A 23,093-nucleotide genomic window follows, 5' to 3' on the forward strand; every position below is an offset into this window, starting at 1 on the left:
CTTTCACCAAAAATTTGTAGATTGGGGATAATGGTTACTACCTTAATGGGTTGTTAGGATTAGAGAGAATCACTCAGAAGAACGCCTGTCACATGGTAAGCCTCAGTAATTATTAGCTCTTATTATTATAATAATGTTTATTCTAGAGTACTGTTGATACCTTATGTATAGGGGATTTCAGTACTCTCTTCACCTTCATGCATTTTTCCCTTATTGAAGAATCCACGGAGTACGGTACTTCGAATTAAGATCTATCAGGGCAAGAAATAAGGGCACCGACAAGTTAACCAGTGCATGGGAATATATTTCTGGTTGATAGTTATCTTGTTGGATAAACTGGGCATAGAAAAGCTTTGGCCAGGAAAATCAATCTTTAGCGAAGACTGCCCTGAAGGATAATAAAGTTGTTTGGCGAGAGTGTGGGGTGGACCAGGAGAGGCCGAGAGGGAACGGAGGAAGATAGGGAGAGGAAAGCGGCAAGGGGCGGGCGCGGGCGCCCTGGGGCGCGTCTGGAAGGCTTTGGAAGCAGTGTTCGTTTTGCTGTAGGAGGCCGGGAAAGGATGCTGCGAGCCCTGGAGGTAAGAAGAAAGCGCGGGCCGGGACTGCGCTAATTACTGCTTTTCTTTGCTGAAGGCGCGGATTCCAGGCAGTGTCCTGAGCTTCGGGGCACGTCGCAGCGAGAGAGCTGGGGCGCCCGTGCCAGTCTTGTGAGGACCGACTTCCGCGGGATCAAAGCCCTGGGGAGGAACTCCAGCCCCGGGCGGGCCGAGCGGAGGCCGCGCCGCTTCCCGGGCTCCATCCCGCCGCCTCCGCGCTGCGCGCCCCTTGGTGCCGCCCCGCGGCCCCGTGTGCCCGGCGGGAGGTGCCTCGGGATGTTTCCGTCTGGTCCTTCCCTCCTCCCCCCGCGCTGACTCCATCCGCCTCCCCGCCCCCTGCTTGGAGCCGGGGCCAGGCGGGAAGGGAGGGAGCGGGCCCCAAGACTGCATCATTCCGCACAGGCTGCAGCAGGGCTACAGGGAGCAGGTGGGAAGAGCGAGCAAGCGAGCGACCAGCCGGAGCGCGCCAGACCGAGAGGGGAGACTGCAGTGACGCTACCCGGGAGACATGGCGGCCCGGCGCCTCTGAATAAGCAGAATCCGGAGCCCCTCGCTGCCCCCGGCCGCCGCAGCCCAGGCCATGCCGCACGGCTACTGACCGCACGCCGGTGCCGGCCCAGAGGACGCCGGCGGCAGCGGCTGCCTGCTCGCCCCCGATTCTTCCCCTGCGTTCTCCATGTTGCATTTCTTGTCAGTTTCTCGGGCAGTGTAGCTGCTGCTGCCCGAGGAGCAGTCAGGGCACCCATTCATCGGGCCACACTTTTTCTTTTCCATTTTTACCCCCTCCCCCATTTCCATCCCCCGCTTGCTTTTACTTGCCCTCCTGCCTCCATCGACCAGGGCTATGGCCGCAGAAGAGGTAGTGCAGACGGTGGACCATTATAAGACTGAGATAGAGAGGCTGACTAAGGAGCTCACGGAGACGACCCACGAGAAGATCCAGGCTGCCGAGTACGGGCTGGTGGTGCTGGAAGAGAAGCTGACCCTCAAACAGCAGTATGATGAGCTGGAGGCTGAGTACGACAGTCTCAAACAGGAGCTCGAGCAGTTGAAAGAGGTGAGTTGTCTGTCACCTCTCCCCTCCTCGGCCCCCGCTTCCCCGCCCCCAGTCCCCGCTCATCATTTTTTGAAGTCGGAAAGGATGTGATTGAAAAGACTTGTTTCTTCATCTTAGAGCCCTTTGTTGATGAGAGAAAACTGAAAGGGTCCATTGTCTTACCACCAAGAGAAAAATTGCCTAGGAAATGAATGTATAAACTGGAATTTGGGAGGCAGTGGTTGTTTGGGCTGTGGGGGAGGAAGATTCATAAGAGCCTTCAAGTACCAGGACTAAAGCCACATTCAGCTGGGTTGGAATGTATCAATCCAACTTCTCAAAACTGCTGTTATATCCAGCCCAGGTTTCAGTGGCAATCCCATAGTCCACAAAGGTGGTGAGTGGGTTTGTGTGAGGAACCACAATTTCAGCATGTAGGATTTATGGTACCTTAGCTTTCTGCTGAATGTAACTCCTCCTTGGGGAGAGAGGGTACTGTTTTTAGGAGAACTCCTTAGCAATCCTATTTTGCAAAGGCTGGGCAATCTTCATTCCTCTTGGCTTTAGTCATTCTTGTCATCAGGCTGCAGGGGAGAAAACACACAACAGTTTTCCTAGGGTGATGCTTGCTGCCTTGTATTCACCTAGGAGTGAGGCCGGGCCATGCCCAAGAGTTATGAGGTCACCCTGACCAGAGAAAATATAGCTCACCTACAAATGGTCTGAAAGAGTGTTATATATCAAAACACCTGCTTACATGGGTAGCCTTGCTTTCACATGAGGCTCTTGGGTTGAAACAATTGTATTTATAAAAACATAGTATCACAAATAGGCCGTGTATTAACACTTGCCTTCTTTAGTCTTTGTGCGTTTGGCTTCTTTTGAAGACCGTCTAAGAAATTAGTCATTATGCTTTAATTTCTTGTCAATACAATACACATATTATTTAAGGAACTCAGGCTGTTTTATCTGATTCTGAGGCAAGTAACCGGTTATAAATTTAAATGTACACTCTGCTTTTCTGTGAGGCAAGTCTTTATTTTTAGGCACTTATTGGTGTTTCAAATGTTATTTCTCATTTGATATAAAAAAATATCAAAAACCTTTCTTTAGTAATGTACTCAAACTATTTTTTTCCTTAGCAGAAAAGCTAGGTCTTCTTTTGTGTTGTTACAGTTAAAAGACATGATTTATGACATATCTAATCAACTTGCTTTCTTAGCATATTTACACAATATGGTAAACATTTATGTTTTTTAATTCTGATGCCTAAATGCCAAAAAAGAAATATGGTACATACAGTAAATACCCCAATTAGAAATCCCGTTCTTGTGCATCAGGCTGTAAATTTTATGATTTTTCTTACCATCTATGTATATTCTTAACAAAACATCTATATGTTTATATTTTCCAAAATAGAGAAGATTTTAGGCTGCCATGTTTAAATTTAGTGATGCTAAAACTTTTGAAGTCAGGAAACAGCATGATGATTGTAATTCTCAGAGTCTACACCTGTCATCATTGCTTTGCCAAGTCAGAGAAGTGCAAACCAGCCAGTGTGAAGTCATCGCCTCCTTGATTAAGGGGACAGACGTAATAAAATGGAGTGTAACAGTTACCTGACCATTTTGCTTGATTTAAAAAATTCTTCCAGGAATAACCCTGTGTCATTGCATTTACCCTACATAATAAACTTGATACAGTTGTCTTTTGCCTTAGTATACCATGAGATCTTTAGGCAAGGATTAGGTCTTAATTTATTTTGCATCCAAAGTCTAGCACAAAGCCTAACATCTAGTGGGCATGCTGTAAATATTTTATGAATATTTTATGGAAGAATAAATTTGTGCTGGAAGAAGATGTATGCTTCTCTGGCACTCACTAGCCAATATTACTGTTATAGAGAGACTAAGAAAATTAGGAAGTGGTGAATATTTTTAAAATGACCTGAATTAATTTCATCAGCAGTAATGAGAAAAATGCAAGAAAATGTTTTGTGGGAATGATATAACAGTTTTTTTTCTATAAAATTGTAAAGCATATCTTGGTCTTTATAGTAGGAGGTTAATAAAAATTTACCAGGGTTATTTTTACCAAATGATACCCACATGTATTTTTAGTTGTATTTTGTGTTAATATAGTAGTTCAGATTAAGTTTCCTAATGAAGTGCCTCAAACAATGATATAAAAATAAATTTTAGGGACCATAAAATAATCATTATACTTTATTATTTAGTGAGACCTGTTAGTTTTATCATTTACACATGATGTAGACTTTAGTTGAGAATATTATTTAAATGAGCTAAAGTAGTCTGAAGTAATATTTCCTGTTTGAAAAGTAAATTCAAAGTTATCAGGCAAATTGAGGTATGACAATGATGATATCATGTAGAAGCCATTTTTGAAAAACATATTTTTGAGTGCTCTGGTTTCTCAAAAGGAAGTTGTGTTCATTTTTGAGTATATATAGTAAATGATGTTGTAATGTTATGTCTATAGCGAAGTGTAAAACAAATCTTAGTCTTAGTTTTAGGTCCTTTCAACAAATGATTCCATTTTACATAATTGGACCAGTTTGTGGGTGTGTCAGCGGAACTGTACTTAGTCCAAGTTGAACATTAGTAATTTACAGTGTAGCGATCATGGTTTAGTTTTTACAGGTCATTTTGTTTCCTGGTATCAGCCTTCAGCAGTGTAGCTACTCTACTTCCCTGGCCAACTTTTCTATGACAATAATGCATGCATGCAACATCGCTTGAGGATGTGTAAAAATCAGTGCAATGAATTTGTTGATTTGTTTTTATAGATATTTCTTTCCTCAACCTAGATTGCTTTTTAACCTGGTTTGGTAGCAACTAGGGCTCTTGCCGGTGCCTAGTTGCATGACTGCTATAAATCTGTCCACAGCTGGAAAGAAAAGAACTAAGGACCTGAAAAAAGGATCTCTTACATCATCATAATATTCTCCTTTTCATAATACTTTGGACAATTGGACAAAGCAACCTGTCCACTAGAATCCTGGACCATGGTTTTGTGACCAGTTAATTCAGGGTTCTGGCTGATTGTATGTTTGGGATGTGTGTAAAATTAGTACTACATGGCTGTCACTTGGGCCAAAATAGTGTTTGAAGGAGAGTCATGGTTCTAAAATAATTTGAAAATTAAGAATATACATACATTTAAGAAAATACCCTAGATTTCAAATTTAAATTTTCATTGTACTTTTGGAATTTAAAATGTAGTGAAGTTTAAAAAGATCCGCCTAGAATGGAATGATTCAGCATTATTGGATGGCTTTAAAAAAATTTGCAGCTAGGTTACAGTAAACTATGTACTAAGAGTCTTTAACTCATTTTCTTGCTCATTTTCTCAACCCTGACACCAAGGAGGATCACCAGCTGTTTAAGAAACCTTGATGGGCTTTTATTGGTTTTTCCTTGTGGAGCCAGTTTTAGTCTTTTTCAGGACAATACATAGTTAAATCAAGAAATAAACATTTACTAATACCATTCTGGAGATTGTCATATGAGGAATCTGATAAAAACTGTATAATTACCTGTATTCATCATTAAACAGAATTACTTTTTTTTTTTAGCATATTTTGTATCTGTAAACTCACATTATGAAATCATATGAGGGAAAAAAAATCCCAGATTTATTTCCCAATCTATTAATAAACAGGAAAAGAAAGTCAATACTTAATTTAGCTACCTAAACCAGTATTTTAACTTCTGCTTTACTGTTTTTAAAGAAGAAACAGTTCATATTTATGACCAAATTAATTAAAATATCTCAAATATATCAATCTATGCTTTCAGAAACTTTGCAAGGAACAGCAACAAATAATCACTTTATTTCAACTCAAGATTTTGTCTCTGGCAAGATTGTTTCTTAAATATTATTTAGTAGTATTTCATTCCATTCACAGTGCTTGCATGTACATGTGTAGCCGCTATGATTTGAGGAGTTTTCAGAATTATTGCTTACAGATATTCTGCCCTCTTGTCTGAAAGTGTACTTATACTTTATGACTATACTTGTACTGTGTTCCAAAATTTGAAAATATAATCATTGCTTACATCTTGAAATATAGGGTAAAGGACATTCTTACTGGTAAGGTTATGTTTATTTTTGTGGTTTTGATGGAGAGGAGGGTATAAAGAGATCCATAGGCTTACTCTTAAATAATTCTTTATGCCAAAAGAGAAGGTATGTGAAGTCAGTGGCAGAAGATGAAGTGGCCACATTTTGTCTTGGGGATGGGGGAACCATCAAAAGGAAATGAATAATAATTGATGGCTTGCGTGTTATCTCGTTTAATCTTCATAGTAAGTCAGAGGATTACTGCCCATTATTACCAATAAAAATAAAAGGGTAATAAAACATTGATCTCTGTACATGGCTGTAGTTATAACTAGATGCATTGCATGCTTTGTTTCTAATTCTTAAACAGTCCTTATTCAAATAAGGTAGATAGTCTTTGTATTGTACGGTAGAAGAAACTGCATCTTAGGTGGCTTAAGGACCCTTTTCACAGAGCTAAAAACTGTTTTAGGAAGAAGCCCACATTCTCTTCTCATTGCATTTTTACTACCTCAGAAGGTGAAACGTCTCAGCCAAGACCACAAGTGCAATTTAGAAAACCACTGATGGTCATAGAGGGTGAATTGGATCTGACCAGTGGAGCAGACAGTTGCAGTAGGAATGGAGCTGCCACATGTGTTGGATGTGACTAGATGTGGAAAATGAGAGAGTGGAGTCAAAAATCTTTCTCAGGAAAAGTAGAAGTTAATTCCATTCATAAAGAAAGGTACAGTGGGGGAAGAGCAGTTTTAGAGGGTAAAGTTTCTGTCCAGGTTATATGAGACCTTTTAATGAAACAAATGAATTTTTGCAATTTTTTGTTTTTGACAGATTGCGTTCTTAATTTGGAGATATGCTGATTAATTAACAATAGACAAAGAACCCAGGCTGGGCACAGTGAGGACAGAAAGGAACAGCCTAAGTGGAAAACTTTCCCACACAGCTCTCTTGGGGTTGTGGGGGCTGGGGAAGCTGATTTCTCCCCTCACTGGCTGATGCTTGAAATTCCACTAGAGCTTTTAAATTCGTTCCTTAGTTCACGCATTCATGTTTTTTTTTCTTTGTTTTTTTGGGGGTGAGCATAAGCCTTTGCCCTTAAAAAATTACAGTCCAAGTGATCCAATTTGGATAATTTGTCAAACAATCCAAATTAGACATCAGCATATACAAATTTAAAGTTTCCCCGTTCTCTCCTCCCAGACCTATTGTTAACCCTATGGTAAGTATTCGTTTATACTTGTTTTAACTACCTATAAACATGAATTCAGGGTTTTTCTTGTTCCATTGTTTTTATAAAAATAGAAGCATCTGCTACATCTTGCTTTGCCACCTGGCTTTTCTCATTTAATTATATGTCCTTTTAAATATAGGAATTTATAGGAAAAGGCTGCATTTTTAAGGCACTCATGCCTCAAATATGAAGAAAATGGGTCTGATTAGGGAAGAGAACTAGGAATCTCTGGGAGTGTGGGTAGCATCACAGGGAAAAGGAGGGATCTGAAGCTTGGCTGAGGTTCTGCTCTGAGACTGCCCATGAGGAAAGGGGGAAGTTTAGGGGTTCTTAAGAGAAACGGAAGGAATTTGGTTGCCCCATGGCTGGCCTGTGTGATGATACCAAGGGGAAAGATGGAGATTTTGTGGGTGAATTAGCAGTGATTTTGATTCCTTGTCCTTTTGGCTGGTGATGAGGCTGATTTCCATGGCCGGCAAGAACCGGTCCTGCAGTGTGACCACATCCTGACCATGCAGGACCTTGGTTAGCAACCAGGATGATTCAGGCATTTAGGCCTTATTATCTTATCACTTTAGCCCATCTTTGTCCTCTGATTCTTAATATTGAGATAGTTGATTAGGATCTTGTACAGAATCTCAGATTTGGCATCTTGTGCAGGAGGTGGGGAGAAGAGAGTATAGGAAAATGTTCAGCAAGTGTTTTTTTCTTATGATGGAGAGTCACAGGGATGGCAGTATAAGCATGACAATACTTCTTCCTCCTGGGGTTTAATTCCCCTTCTGTAGTAATTATGAGGTTGGAATAGGCAATCTTTATGATTTTTACCAACTCAAAATATCTGTGATGCCTGTCCTTTCCTTTGCTTTTCAGATTCATCCTGTTTTGTTTTTACAAAGTGCAGTATAATCTTGCTTAATTGGAATAATTTCTCCCCAGCCTTCAAGGTCAACTCTTTTCCAAATTTTTCCTCCTAACCATTCTTACCATGCTCACTCAGTTCAGCCAGGATAGTCTGTTTTAACCGTTGTGTTCAGTTCACTTTAAAAAAACAAATCAATTCATAGTTTCCCCCTCCTTTGAACACCTGACCTAAACCCATTTCCTGTCTGGATTCACTTTACTTCTCTGTTACTGTTATGAAACTGATTCGCTGACATTGTTTTCATTGACGTATGTGTACTTGGCTAAACAGAACAGAAGGAGACCCGGTGGGTCACGTGCCATAATTTGCGTCAAAATAAAAAACTTTCTAACAAGTATATTTTGTTCAATAACGGAATGAGGTGGATTTCCTTAAGAAGTAGTGCGTTTTTGCTAAAGAAGTTAAGAAGAGGCTAGCCATCTACTTGCTGGGAGTACAGTGGGTGCATGCTTGAAAAGGGGTTTTATTAAAGTGATCTCCTATTTTGAGCTTCTTTTATTAAAGTGATCTCCTATTTTGAGCTTCTATCCCCACCACTAGATTGCAGTATTTTCAACATGGTTAGAATTTTCTGTTTTATTGTTCATTTCACAGTATTTGATCTTTGAATTTTAGGGAATGTTTTCAATGTGTATAAAAAGTTTATCTTAATTTTGATTTACATTTGGCTTGATGTTCAGAAAACTAATAAGTAATAAAAAGTTTAGGATGAGTGTGTCTGCAAATTTTGGGAAGTTTCAGTGAAACTTTATACGTTTGAGTCATATGGTTGCATTGAGAGAGGTCCCTAGGCTCTAGAAATTTAATTTTTTACAAACACACACGTACCATTATTATATGTTTTGTTATTAATACCGTTCAGTATTTTTCAATTTGCATTGTGAGCTATTTGCATTACCAATACATTTTGTTTTTGCTCTAGATTTCCCATGATCTCTTTTTGTATTTCATTTATTAATTCAAAAATTTTATTGCATTCCTACTATAATGGGCACTGTGCCACTTGCTGTAACAGGACAGACAGGATGGAATTGCCTGAATGAAGCAATGTATCAGTAGGGGGAGATAGTCAGTAAACATAGAAACAAAGAAGATTAATTCTGATGTAAGAAGTGTCCTGAGTGGAGACAGAAACTGGCTAGGAACAGCATAATCAGGAAGGGCCTCTGCAGGAAGATGACATTTGAGCCCAGATCCTAAGAATGGGAAGCAGTCACGTGGAGAGTGAGGAACTGCTTTTTATGAGGAAGAATAAGTGTAAAGGTCTTGGACTCTATGGCAGTTAGGGGAAATGATGTAAAATATTGTAAAAATAACCATTTATATTTGAAAAATAACTATTCTATAGTGTATTTCCTTTAGATTTTTCTAATGAGATATTGCGTTTTCAATATTGGAAGTGTTTGATCTGAGCCTAGGTGATCCCCGCTGGGTCATTCAGAAGAGATGGTTTGGAATCAGAGATTCCCAATACTGACAACATATTAGAATCACCTGGTTCTATAAAAAAGTTCCTTCTTCCCAAACCCTTCACCAGTACAATTGAATCAGAGTCATTGGAGGCAGTGCCCCGGCTCCAGTATTTTAATTCCTTTCCTTCAGCCAGGGGCCGAGATCCTCTTTCCTCAATACTTCCCAACTCTAGGATTACATGATTCTAGGAGAAACAGGTGTCTTTGGTAAGAAAAGCTGGGTATTTTTAACTAATATATAAATTTTAATTGCACAGTTTTGTTTTGTTTTTATTTTTATTTTTTTGCCTTACCTTTATTTTCTGGAAATGACTCTGTAAAAAGCTTTCAGGAAATCAACAAACTTCACAAATTTAGACATGTGTGTTAAATTAATGGCACTTAATTTTCAATTTTTGAGAGTTTTACTTAAAAGTTTCTTTTAAAAGTTATCTTCTCTAAGTCTATTTGCTTTATTCTGATTGTAGTTTATATCAACTTTCCATGATTAGAATAGATTTTTTAGAAAATTGCTTTAATGAATTAATCTTTAATTTGGGGGGTTATTTTTAATTGTTCTTTTGGTTATACATGCTCATTGTTTTCAAAAATTATTTAAAAAAACTACTCTAAGATGTAATATTTAACTGTTATCTTTCTATATTTAAATTTAGAATTGAAAATGAGAAACCTGTTTACATCTATGGGAAAAACACAATACCAGTTGCAATTTCCTTAGAAATGTTTTTTTGTCCAGTTTGGCGTGGGTCTGAAATAGAAGGTTCAGAATGATAGGTCTTTGTTTTTTCCTTCTATACTGCAGACTAATGTGGAATCAAATGTCACTTCTGAAGAATCCTTAGTCATCACTTTTTGAAGCTGAAAGAGGTTTATTTTATGTAACGTGTGTGTCCTGTTGATAAGCCTTACTGCCATTTTCTAGATGGTTTTAGGAGATGTTTTTCTAAGTTGACCGCAGTGTGAAGTAAGTAGATGGAGACAGGATAAGTTTAATCTTGTACATGACTTCTTTTGTTGAGCTTGAGATTCTGTCTTCTTGCAAATTATTTTCTTTGGCATGCACAGCCTTTTTGTTTGGTTGTTTTTCTCTTTAAATCACAAGCTGAATCTTATGTAGGTCCAGAGATTTTGTTTAAAATCTCAAGAAAATTTAATTAGGAAGGAAAATCAATCATTAGAGAAAAAAGGAATAATGTAATTCACTCCCAAACCAATTATAAATAGCTTTTAAATTATTTGCTCTTTCTTTTCTTTTTAAAAATTGATAGTTTCTTGATTAATGTTGGTAATTGGGAATTAACTATTATTTAATGATCTAGTTCTAATTATCTGAACAACAAGATGCCCCTTTTTTGTCAGAATTTTAAAATATTTTAGAACTTAGGATAGCTTTCTTAAGAGAATTAATCAGATTCTCCTCCTGACTTACTGTAGATATTTCCAGTTGAGCTTTTTTTTACACCAAAATGTCTAGTTTTTTTCTTAAAAAATATTTTTATTGAGAAATATCCATACACATACAGTCCAACCATATTATACATCAGTGACTCACAATATCATCACATAATTGCGTCTTCTTCACTGTAATCATTTTTAGAACATTTTCATCATTCCAGAAAAAGAAATAAAAAGAAAAAAAAGGAATTCATATCTCCCATAGCCCTTATTCCCCCTCTCATTTACCCGCAATATTTTAATCTACCCAATTTTTACTCTTTATCTCCCTTATTCTATTTATGTATGTTTTATCCTTATTATTATTATTTTTATTCATCTTTCCATACCCTGGATAAAAGGAGTATGAGATGCAAAGTTTTCACAATCTCAAAGTCACATTGTAAGAGCTATATATTTTTATAGTCTTCCTTAAGAATCAAGACTATTATTTGCAATAAAGTTTTCCATACCTTTATCATCTTAGCAAAATAAATAATGTATCTTTGCAAATCATATTTATGTTTTGGGATAATAAAGCTATTTTTTTCCCCTAAAATTGAGGTCAGGATCTGAAAATCACAATTACCTTTTTAGGTAATAATCACAGTAAGATAGGTCAGGAGCAGACAAGGAAAATAACTCCACACCAGTGAGATTTTAGTTGCATTGGTCAATTCAAGAGAAAAATTATTAAATTGCGTTTTAGTTTGTGGTGCCAGTGTGATTCAGAAATTCGGAAAATAGAAACCAAAGAATTGCTGTGAGCAGATAGGTCATTGCTTAAAGATAAATAATGGTTCATTCATTCTTTCCTACAGCACTAATATGTTTAGTGCTGCTATGTGTTAGACAGAGATCTGGGTACTGGTGATACAACAGAGAACACATCCAACAGAGACTCCGTGTTCATGGAGTTTACATTCTGCCTGGGAAGAGAGACAAGTGAAATAATAAGAATATTAGATGGTTCAAAATGCTGTGGGAATAGAAGAGGAAAGGGAGAAGGCATGTAAAGTACGAAAGATTACCATTTTCTCTACGTGGTCAGAGAAAGCCTCAGAGAAGGAATAGAAGGAAGGCATGTGGCTGGAGGGATTAAGAAAGGGAGTGAGTAGTAGAGGAGGTCAAAGAGGAGGTCAAATTATGTAGCAGTTTATAGGTGTTATCTGGACTCTGCATTTTTCTCTAAATGAGATAGAAAGTTTTTGGAGGGTTTTGAGCAAGGAAGTCACAATGTTCTGTATTTTAAATATTTTCCCCATTGAAATAACCTTTGTTCATACATTCAAGCTAGACTTAACTCCATAAGGGAAAAGGAGGAGTTTTAATTAACCTGGTAGCCTCTGTGAAGTTTATAGTGTTTTAGATTGCAGGCTACTGAAATGCGATATACCTGAAACTGAGTGGCTTTTAAAAAAGGAGAATAAATTAAGTTGCAAGTTTACAGTTCTAAGGCTGTGAAAATGTCAAAATTAAGTCAAGACTGTGAAAATGTCCAAATTAAGTCATTCAGGGAATGGTTCAAGAAAGCCAGTGATGTTCAGGTTTTCTCTCTTAGCTGGAAAGGTACATGGCAACATCTGCTAGCTCTCTCTCCAGGAATCTTTAACAGCTTTCTTGGGGCTCTGTCTGTTCTGTTGGTTCTGGCGGCCCTAAAGCTTATTCCAAAATGGTTCCCTCTTAAAGGGCTCTAGTAAGCAACCCTACTTTGAATGGTTAGAGATACACCTCCCATGGAAACCATCTAATCAAAAGTTGCTACCCTCAATTGGGTGGGTCGTATTTCCACGGAAACAGTAAAAAAGATACCATACAGCAATACTGAATGAGGATTAAAGGACATGGCTTTTCTGGGATACACAGCAAGTTCAAACTGGCACATAATAGGATTCTTGTAGCAAATGTTTAATAGATATTTATACTTTTGCATTGATTTGGGTTATAAAAAAATAAAGATGAAGCTATTAAAACAGCCAATTATTTTGAAAATGGGTTGGAATAGACCACTTGTTTTAAAAATACCCTTTTGTTTGACTATATTAAACCCTAAAAAGGAGATTTTGCTGACCTGTCTGGTTCCCTATAACTATATCTTTATCTACTTTCTTTTGCTTTCTATCCCATATTCCAGACTCCGTGAACTGTTTAGTCACCTTCATCCTAGGTGCCATAAGGACAGTTTTAGCAATGTGTTCATTTGTTCATTCAGTCGTTTATGTATTAAGTATTTAGAAAGCGTCAATGATATGCCAAGCATTAGAGAAAGACAGTCTTTACTTTTCAATAGATTATTTACCGTTGGAGGCAACAGAAAGACAGATGTGATAATGATATCTTACTGGAAAGATTCATGGGCTTCAAAGTCAGAAAAATTGTTTGAATCCCTTTAGCAGCTAGTTGATCTTAGAGAAATGCTTAAAACTCTGTAAACTCGTTTCCTTTTCTGTAAAATGGAGAGAATAATAACTGTGTGTTAAAGAAAAATCTATATAAAGCATTTAATACTATGCCTGACACATGGTGAACTTCTGATAAGTGATGGATGATGGTGATAATAAAATAATTAAAGATATTAATGTGTTGGCTTGCGTGATAGGAGACTTAAGTGAAAGGCAGCAAGCTCAACTTAAAGGAATCAGAGAAAACTTCCTGATCGTGGGCCTATTTAAGGGGGTCCTTAAAGAATGAGTAGGGATTTTCCAGCAAGTGAAAAAGGGGTAAACTCGTATGAGGAAGAGGAAATAGCCTGCAAGGGAGGGAAGATTGGAGAGATTGTTGTTTGTCAGGGAATCACAGCCTCTGTGTTGTTGCAGTAAGTAGTCTGAATCTATTAGCTGCTCCTGTGCCCTCTGTTTGTAGTGTTTTAGAGTTTATTTAGACCTCATAGCCTCCTATGAATTCTAGGGTGACAGATTCCTGATCTTGGCCCTGTTTTAACCAGGTTACCTTTGTGGCCACTCATTTTGGGTGCCCAGTGCCCACCATCCTTCCACGTGGGTCAGGTTGGTGCCATTCCTGATGACCGTGATCTTTCACCGACCTCTCTGATTCTTGACACTCCTGGCTCTGAGAATCACTGATGTTCCACAGGTTTTTAAATTTTTATTTTGCTAACACATACAATGCTAAAATTGCCATTTAAACTGTATGATTCACTATACAATGTTGTGCTACTACCACCACATTCATTACCAAAACTCTTTCATGACCACAAACAGAAACTCTGAGCCCATTAGCAATAATTGCCTATTTTTCCCTCCTCCCAGCTCCTGCTGGTTCTAATTTATTTTCTTTCTTTCTTTTTTGGCATGGGCAGGCTCCAGAAATCGAACCAGGGTCTCTGGCATGGCAGGCGAGAACTCTGCCACTGAGCCACCGTTGCCCGCCTTAGTTTACTTTCTATCTATGAATTTGCCTATATGTCATGTAAGTGAATATAATATTTGTCCTTTTGCGTCTAACTTCTTTAACACAACATGATGTTTTCAAGGTTTATATTGTAAACATGTCAGGAGTTCAGTGCTTTTTATGGGTGAATAATAACATCCTATTGTATCTATATATCTATTTTGTTTATCTGTTCCTCTGTGGATGGACACTTGGGTTATTTCCACCTTTCGGGTATTGTGAATATTGATGCCCTGCAATTTTGACATAGGCTCTACTTGTTCTTCATAGATAAGACTGTTGGAACTTGAACATTCCCTTCCCATTGGATCAGTTATCTGGTATTAGATTTCTCTTTTCTCCTCTCTTTTCTCTCAGTTGCTGCTGATTCAAATGGAACTTTCATTTTGATTCTGCTTTGCGGGAGTTTACAATGTGCCTCTTGAAAAGTCATCTACTTTTGGGAGTTCTAAGGAGTATAAACATGGGAAAACACAGAAAGTTTCAAAGTTGGGGAGTGATATAGTCAGATTTAGTGTTTTAAAACTGAAATTTGACTTTTGATTCTGGTAGCGCAGTTGCCTAAGACATCTGACAAACCCACCTATTAGAAAGCTAAAAATGGTGGATGAAATGTAAAAACCAGCCTTGAACAGGAGTCCATGAATTCCTTACTTAGGAAGGATTCTCAGATGCTGAAACTAAATGGAACCCAGAGAAGTAAGTACAATGAAGTCAACTTTTGCCTTTAGGGCATTTGCTGAATCAGGTAAAAGTGAACTTTGGTCTTTTGGATCGCATGGGGTGAGGGGAAATAGGAGACAATCCTTCCAAGTTTAGGCTCCAAAAAACTACTCTCAGTGTACGAAAGAATTGGATATACTATGTTCCCCTGTCTCCAACAAGAGATTGCATGGAACATTGCATGTCTCTCCTCAGAATCACACCCTCAGTTGACGTTTACCATTTGCAAACTGTTCACGTAGTGTGTGTGTGTGTGTGTGTGTGTGTGTGTGCGCGCGTGTGCGCGTGTGGCAGGAATAATGAAATCTACAAAATTCTATGTCACAATTTAGTTTAGTGTGATCCCCAGTTGGTCATACCTACAGATACCTGTTAGAAGCATATTATTGCAGGCTGGAAAGTCATCACTAAAGATAATATTCTAAAAAATATGAGCCAACAGTAAAAAATCCTGCAACATGTGCAAGGAACAAGGCACCACGGGGTTCGCATCTTTGTTATTACTTAATATTGTTCAATTTTCGAATTTTTGTCTCTGTTAGATATGTGATGGTATCTGATTGTTGCTTTAGTTTGCAGTTTTGTAACTACTAATGAGAATATTCTCAAATGTTTATGGACACTTGTGTTTCCCCTTCAGTGAAATCCATTTCATGTCCTTTGCCTTGTTTTCTGTTGGGTTATTTATATTTTTCTTATTGGTTTGCAGCAGTCTATGTCTATACTCTGTATACTAAACCTTCCTCAGTTACGTATATTGCAAATATCTTTTCCTAGTTTGTGGCTTCTCTGTTTTTCTCTTTATTGAAAAAGTTTTTAATTATTCATCAATATGATGTGGCTTATCTTTTAAAGAGAAGTTCATAATTTTTATTTAGTTGATATATTACACTTTTGTGCTTTTTGATTCTTGTTTAAGGAACCCTTTCTTATGATGAGGTCATAAAAATATTCACAATATTGTTTTCTGAATGTTTTATAATTTACCAGTTATATTTAAATCTTTACTTGTCTTGGAATTGGTTTCTGTGTTTGGTGTAATGTAAACATCTGATTTCATTTTTTTTCCCTCATGACATTGGATAGCCAGTTATTTTGGCATGATCATTTATTGAACAGTGTTTCTTCCTCCACTAATCTTCCATGTCTGCTTCATCATACGTGAAGTTTCTACATATGCATAGGTTTAATTCAGTACTATTCTGATCCATTGGTTTGTTGGTCTACCTGTGCAAATACCATACTGTCTTATTTTTAATACCTTTTATAATAAGTCCTTGATATCTGTTGGAATAATTCTCCCTGTTTTGTGAAATTTCTCTGTCTCAGTTTTTCTTTAGTACAGTGAGAATAACATTTTCTCATAGAGTTGTGCATATTACATGAATTAATACGTGTAGAGCACTTTAACAGTTTATACATGTAACTGGTTAATAATAAATACACTGTTATTTATTATTATTTATATAACCTAGTGATGACAATTTTATAGTCAGAGCCTTCACATCCATGAATATGGTCTAGTTCTCCATTTGTTTAGAACTTCTTTAATATCTTTCAGGAAAAGTTTATATTTTATTGCATATATTATTTTTTTCATAATTGCGTCTTTTTTTTTTCTAATTGTATGTTTTCTTTCCCATTATATTTTCTTACTGACTTTTGCATGGAGATACATTTGATTTTTGTGTACTTATTTTGTAGCCATGAACTCTCTTGTCTGTTCTAATAATTTATCTGTGAATTCTTCTGGATTTTCTACTTAATTGTATTATATGCAAAAAAATAGTTTACTTCTTTTATAATCCTTGTATGTTATATTTATTTTATTTTCTATTTTTTCCTATTGAGTGCATTAGTTCTATTACAGTGTTGAATAGAAATGGTGATAGAGACATTTTTGAGCTTGTTCTTGATTGTGGAAGGAGTATATTTAAAATTTCAGCATTAAATATTTTATTTGTTGGTAGGATTTTATGACTATCACTTATCAGGTTAAGAAATTTCCCTTCTATTCCTATATTGCTAAGAGTTTTTATCATGAGTGAATGATTAGTCTTATTAGATATTTTTTGTGCATCTGTTGGGGTGGTCCATATGGATTTTCTTCTTTAGTGTTAATGTTGGGATTATATTAACTGATTTTCCATGTTAAAACAATCATGCATTCCTGGAATAAACTCAGCTTGATCATGTTGTATTTTTTTTTTTATGTATTACTGGAATCTGTTTGATAACTTTATAGCTATGTTCATGAATGAAACTGGTCTGCAATTTTTCTTTTCTTTTTTAACTTTTCTCTTTATCCTCGTCTGATTTTGGTGTTAAAATTATTCTAGCCTCATAAAATGAGTTTGTATTTTTCCCTTTCCGTTTTTTGGAAGAATTTGTATAAGGTAGAATTATACTTTGTTATAATTGGCTTGTAAACCTCTCTAGGCCTGGTATTTTCTTCGGGCAATGATTTTTTAATTACTGGTTCAATTTCTTTAGGATCATTCAGGTTTTCTACTTCTTTTCTTGTGAGTTGTATTTATCTAAGAATTTATCCATTTCTTAGTTTTCCAGTTTATTGGCATTTAACAAGCAATCATTAGTTACTATGAATTTGAACTCATAAGAATAGAAAGGAATATAGTAAGCTCAGGCAAGTTTTAATACTGTATGTTTAAGCTCTTTAAAATTTCTAACATGTTAATGACCTTCTTGTGATTTGATTTTTTACACAACCCTGTGATATAGTATTTTCATGTTTTACAAATGGAAACTTGATTTTGGATATTAGTTCAATACTCGGCTGCATGACTAAGATTTTTAGAATTACTAAGAGATTAATTGATCAGAAGTAGTTGAGGGTAATTGTAAATTTCTGATTAGAAAAAATTGATAGGATGGGTATGTGTTAATCTTAATGAAAATGCTTTTAAATTATAAAGCCTTAGGTACTGTATCCTGGAAGGTATTTCTGTCCTTCCGGCTAAGGTTTGTTAAATGACTGATGTTTGTTGGCTGGTTAATATTGCACCTTTGACCCACAGAGATCTGTTCCCCCTAATCCAGCTATGCTACTTCATTTGGGGTTGGTATGTACCAACCATGGTCTCTCTCTTGCTGTGGTTTCTCGTAGTTGGTATTTTTGTCTCATTAACTTGATGTTGTGGTTTGAATGCTTTCAACGTCATTAACAAAGGAGGTACATAAATTAAGAGAGCCGTAATTTACAATAGTTTTTCAAGTATGTAACTTCAGTTGTCATAGCTGTAATCACCCCATTTTTATGGAAGGGGTTAAAGATCTTGTGACTAATATTTTGAGGCTGTCTACCAAGCTATAAATGATGTAAATGATGGAATAAACTTGCCACTGACTTTACTTTGTCACTATTCTTATTAGTACTCTTGCTGGGATATTTTTATGATGACTCAATAATTTATCTGTAAAACAGAAGTAACTTTGGCTTACCTCATGGACATGTTTTAAGAAAGAATACATTACCAAGAACTGAGGGAATTATAGACTATCAGGAATTCCAGGAATCAAAGAAAAACACAATTTTAAGATGTGTGCTGTCATTGGAATATGAATGATAGTGAAGGCTCTTGAGTTCTAGACTTTTTAGAACTGAGATCTAGAGATGGTGTCTTGTCATAAGTCCAATAGGTCACAACTGGCTTGTGGCAAAGACCTCAAGAAATTCTCACCCTAGAAGTCTCCAAATAATTATTACACATAATAAGTTCTGTTTCATAACTTGGTTGCAGATTCTTCTTCTATGGAGATAATAGATCTGGTGAGTTTGCGGGTCAAAGGAAAATAAACATCTCCCTCCTTTTTTTTGGAAAGAGGTAATGGCATAACCTAATTTTTATAAAGATGGCTTTAATGATTGAGGGATTGGCTTTTTATAGTGTTCATATGCACCCTGATAATTGTTCTACATTAGAGAAATGAGGTTTTTGTGGACCCTTTTCATCTAGTTTGCCCTCAGGCTACCTTTATAAGGATCAGTGCTGTACCTGCCTGGATTTGCCATCTAGATCTTGAATAGTCACAGTGAAATAGGAACAGCATATGTGAATGAAGGCAGATCACAGCATCTGTTTCTGTCTCCCCAGTAAGCGTTATGGAAAGAGATGTTGGGTGTCTGGTGGCTGCTGTCCTAGACTTTGAGCATGTTTTTTGTAAGCAGAGCAGGGAAGTTCCCTCAGGGAAACTCAGTTGTCTAATTAGATGTTGCTAGATATGTTATTGGGATCTGTGTCTGATTCTTAAGAGATCACTTTGGAAAAAAGTATAATTTAAATACTTGTGATAAAATTTGAAAAATTACAAGCTATAAGCCTAAAAGTTCCTTTTATGGCTTTTTGAGCAAGAACATGCGTATTTCTTACTGAAACAAGGTGTCTCAAGTATCTTGTTACCTGTTGCTCTGGAAAATTTCTTGCCTGATTGTTTTACTTTTATCACAGTCGTAAAAATACATTTCCAACTTAATTCCCCTGGGTTATTTATTTATAAATATTATTATATCACAAAATTTAAAACCTTCATAGCTTAGGTTAAATAATTGCCTAAGTAGGAATTAATCTTTTTTTAATCACTTTACATTAATCCCATTTTTGATATTGTGAAAAATGTCATGGTTCCTCTTCTTACTATTAAAAAATTCAGTGTAATTTATGTTCAGGGACTTTTAAAGTAATACTTTTCTCCTTACATTTATAATTTATTTTAAAATATATTTGTTTTTTTCATAATATCAACAATATGGTGATGAAAAAATCCAGCAACTAGCATTATGTTTGAAACCCCCTATTTTTTCACCCTTTTAGCATTTATTTATTGAGCTCCTACTGTATGCCAGGCCCTTGTTAGACTCAGTGATTAACAAGCTAAAGCTTTAAAGCCAACAAATCAAGAAATACAAAGCATTAAGGAAATTTTATGTGCTTTAGAAGGGCCTTGGAATTCTTGTCTCCTGTGCTGTTAGGTTTTAGCATCTGTTTCCAAACTCACATCCTATCCTAGACCAAACTGTCTTCTATGGCTTCTGACCTCTACACTAGCTACCTCCCTCAGCTTCATGAAGGTAACTATGCCCTTTGCTCTATCTTTCCCTTAAGGAATTGACTGATCCATGATTGCCCTGGTAGAGGCCATAGGTCTCCATAGGCAGGGCATCATTTTCTGGCTCTTTACCACACCCATTCAGTTGCCCTTCCCTAGGACTAAAGCTTGTATAACTGACCAGGACACCATTCACTTTGTAGTTTGTATAAATGGCAACTCCTGGAGTACAATTACAGAACACAGTGGGAATAATGTCCTTTAGTCCCCCCCACCACTTTGTGCAGAATGGTGATCTCCTTAAACTATCACAAAGCACCAGATCAACTAATTTCTGTTTAAAGTGATAAGCTTTGGTGCAAAGCCCTTTCTTGAACAAATTGAAAAATATCACTTTCTCCATCTCTGTCAGTGGCATTACCATTCTTGTAGTTTTTCTGAGACATTCTTGAAGTCTCTCTTGCCCTTACAATCCATATCAAACCCTTAATCCCAAATATGTCTCCTTTTCACTATCTCCAGTGCTGTTAGCCACCTCTTGCTTGAATCACTGCAGTAGCCTCCTAATTGGCCTCTTTTTGCATCCCTACAACACCTCCCTCTTTAACATTAAAAAAAAATCTCCCTGTGTAATTTTCCCCCAATCGTCTTTTGTCCCCTCCCTCCATTAGCTTTACACAAAAATATCAAGGATTTAATAGATCATTAAAGAATGGACTCTAATTAAGATAGAGCAAATGCTGAATAAATGTCAGTGTGGAAAAAAATCTTCCTAAGCAAGATATAAAACTTAAAATCAAAAGGCAGCACTGTGGGTGGGCCATGGTGGCTCAGCAGGTGGAGTTTTCACCTGCCATGCTGGAGGCCTGGGTTTGATTCCTAGTGCCTGGCTATGCAAAAAAACCCCAGCACTGACACATTTGGCTTCATAGAAATTTTAAAAATGATGTGATAGACACCATGAACAAAAGTGGAATAATTAAAAAAAAATAGGTTGTAATAAATAATACAACATGAATGACTCACAAAACATTATTCTTCCTAATATACTGTGGCTACGAGTTGATTAAAAACAGTAACAATAGAATTTAAAAAGAAGGAGGCAAAGACTATAACTAGCCAACCCACAGAGGAGGATTTGCATAGTCAATAACTGTATGAGAAGATGATCAATCTTAATAGTCAGTGTTTTGATTTGTTAAAGCTGCCAAAAATGCAATATGGATCAGCTTTTACAAAGGGGATTTACTGGGTTTCAAATTTACAGTTCTAAGTCCATGAAAATGTCCAAATGAAGGCATCAACAAGAGGATACCTTTACTCAAGAAAGGCTGTTCTCTTCCGGGGTTTCTCTGTCACACGGCAATGCCTGCTGGCTCTTCTCCTGGGCTCGGTTGGCCTTGTTTCCAGTGGCTTTCTCTCTGAGCTTCTGTGGGTCCTTGTATAGCATCCTGGGGTATCTTTGTCTCCAAGCGTCTGCTCTCTGTGTTGGCTCTCCAAGTGTCAATGCTTTCTCCAAAATGTTTCCATCTTAAACGACTTCAGTAAGCAGATTAAGACCTACCTTGAATGGGCTGGGTTACAGCTCCGTAGAAGCAACCTAATCGAAAGGTACCTCCCAACAATGGGTCTGCCCCCACAAGACTGAATTAAAAGAATATGACTTTTCTAGGGTATGTAACAACTTCAAACCAGCACATTTGAAGTTTTAGGAAATACATGTGTTACGCATTTAAGGAAAGTGTGTGGAAATGTGAGTATTGTCATACATTTCTGGTGGGAATTTGATTGCTGTGAGCTTCGAGAATGGTAGACTTTTTTAAACAATATATTTTTATTGAAATATATTGTTTCAATATATTCAATATATTGTTTCAAAATCTTCACACACATACAGGCCATACTTGGTGTACATCAGTGGCTCACAATATCATCACATAGTTGTGTATTTCATCACCATGATCATTTTTTAAAACATTTGCATCACTCCAGAAAAAGGAATAAAAAGAAAAAAGAAAAAAATTCATACATCCCATATCCCTTACCCCTCCTTCTCATTGACTATTAGTATTTCCATCTACCCAATTTATTTTACCCCTTATCTCCCCTATTATTTATTTGTTTTTTACCCATATTCTTTTACTCATCTGTCCATACCCTGAATAAAAGGAGCATCGGAGTCATCTTTATACAGTCGTGTAAGAGTTATATCTTTATAAAATCGTCCTCAAGATTCGAGGCTATTGGAACACAGCTCAGCAATTTCAGATACTTCCTTCTAGTCATTCCAATATATCATAAACTATATTATATCTCTATAATGCATAAAAATAACCTTCAGGATAACCTCTCGACTCTGTTTGAAATCTCTCAGCCACTGACACTTTATTTTTTTCTCATTTCTCTCTTCCCCCTTTTGGTCAAAAAGGCTTTCTCAGACTTGTGATGAGTCTGGCAGTCTATTGAGGAATTTCATGCACATGGTACTTGGGCCCAACAGCCTTACGTTGACTGTGGGTAATTGTACACCAGTCCCCCAAAACCACTACTCAAACGGAAGCACTCTTTATCATTTAGTATGTAATTTAGGTCTCATCTAAACATATACCACATTTGTGTGGATAATAAAATGAATCAGTATATTCTTCTATTCATTTTAATAAAATCATATTTTAAAATCTAGGTGTAATTTTGTGTATTTTTTTTTAATTTTTTTATTAATCAAAAAAAAGAAAAGAAATTAACACAACATTTAGAAATCATTCCATTCTACAAATGCACTCAGTAATTCTTAGTATCATCACATAGATGCATGATCATCATTTCTTAGTACATTTGCATCGAATTAGGAAAAGAACTAGCAAAACAGCAGAAAAAGATATAGAATGTTAATATAGAGAAGAGAATTAAAATAATAATACTAATAATATATATATATATAAAAAGGAAAAAGAAAAAAACAAAAACAAAAGATACAAACACACAAACAAACAAACAAAAAACCATATTTCAGGTGCAACTTCATTCAGTGTTCCAACCTAGTTACATTACACTTAGGTATTATTGTGCTGTCCATTTTTGAGTTTTTGTATCTAGTCCTGTTGCACAGTCTGTA

The 23,093-nt window shown here is 36.7% G+C and overlaps 1 protein-coding gene across 6 annotated transcripts in view; it reads left to right on the top strand.

Annotated features, from left to right (window-relative positions):
• Window positions 1-925: 925 nt before the first annotated feature.
• BICD1 (BICD cargo adaptor 1) overlaps window positions 926-23,093 on the top strand; it is a 280,766-nt gene continuing 258,598 nt past the window's right edge. For 5 of the 6 annotated variants that reach the window (XM_077170472.1, XM_077170471.1, XM_077170473.1 and 2 more), the window contains exon 1: window positions 928-1,653. In XM_077170472.1, the coding sequence (XP_077026587.1) occupies window positions 1,441-1,653 (213 nt within the window). In that variant the 5' untranslated portion in view covers window positions 928-1,440. Of the gene's footprint in view, window positions 1,654-23,093 lie in introns of all 6 variants that reach the window. The other variant, XM_077170477.1, reaches the window with a different exon arrangement.

Source organism: Tamandua tetradactyla, chromosome 7 (assembly GCF_023851605.1).
Source record: "Tamandua tetradactyla isolate mTamTet1 chromosome 7, mTamTet1.pri, whole genome shotgun sequence".
In the NCBI taxonomy this organism is placed as follows: domain Eukaryota; kingdom Metazoa; phylum Chordata; class Mammalia; order Pilosa; family Myrmecophagidae; genus Tamandua; species Tamandua tetradactyla.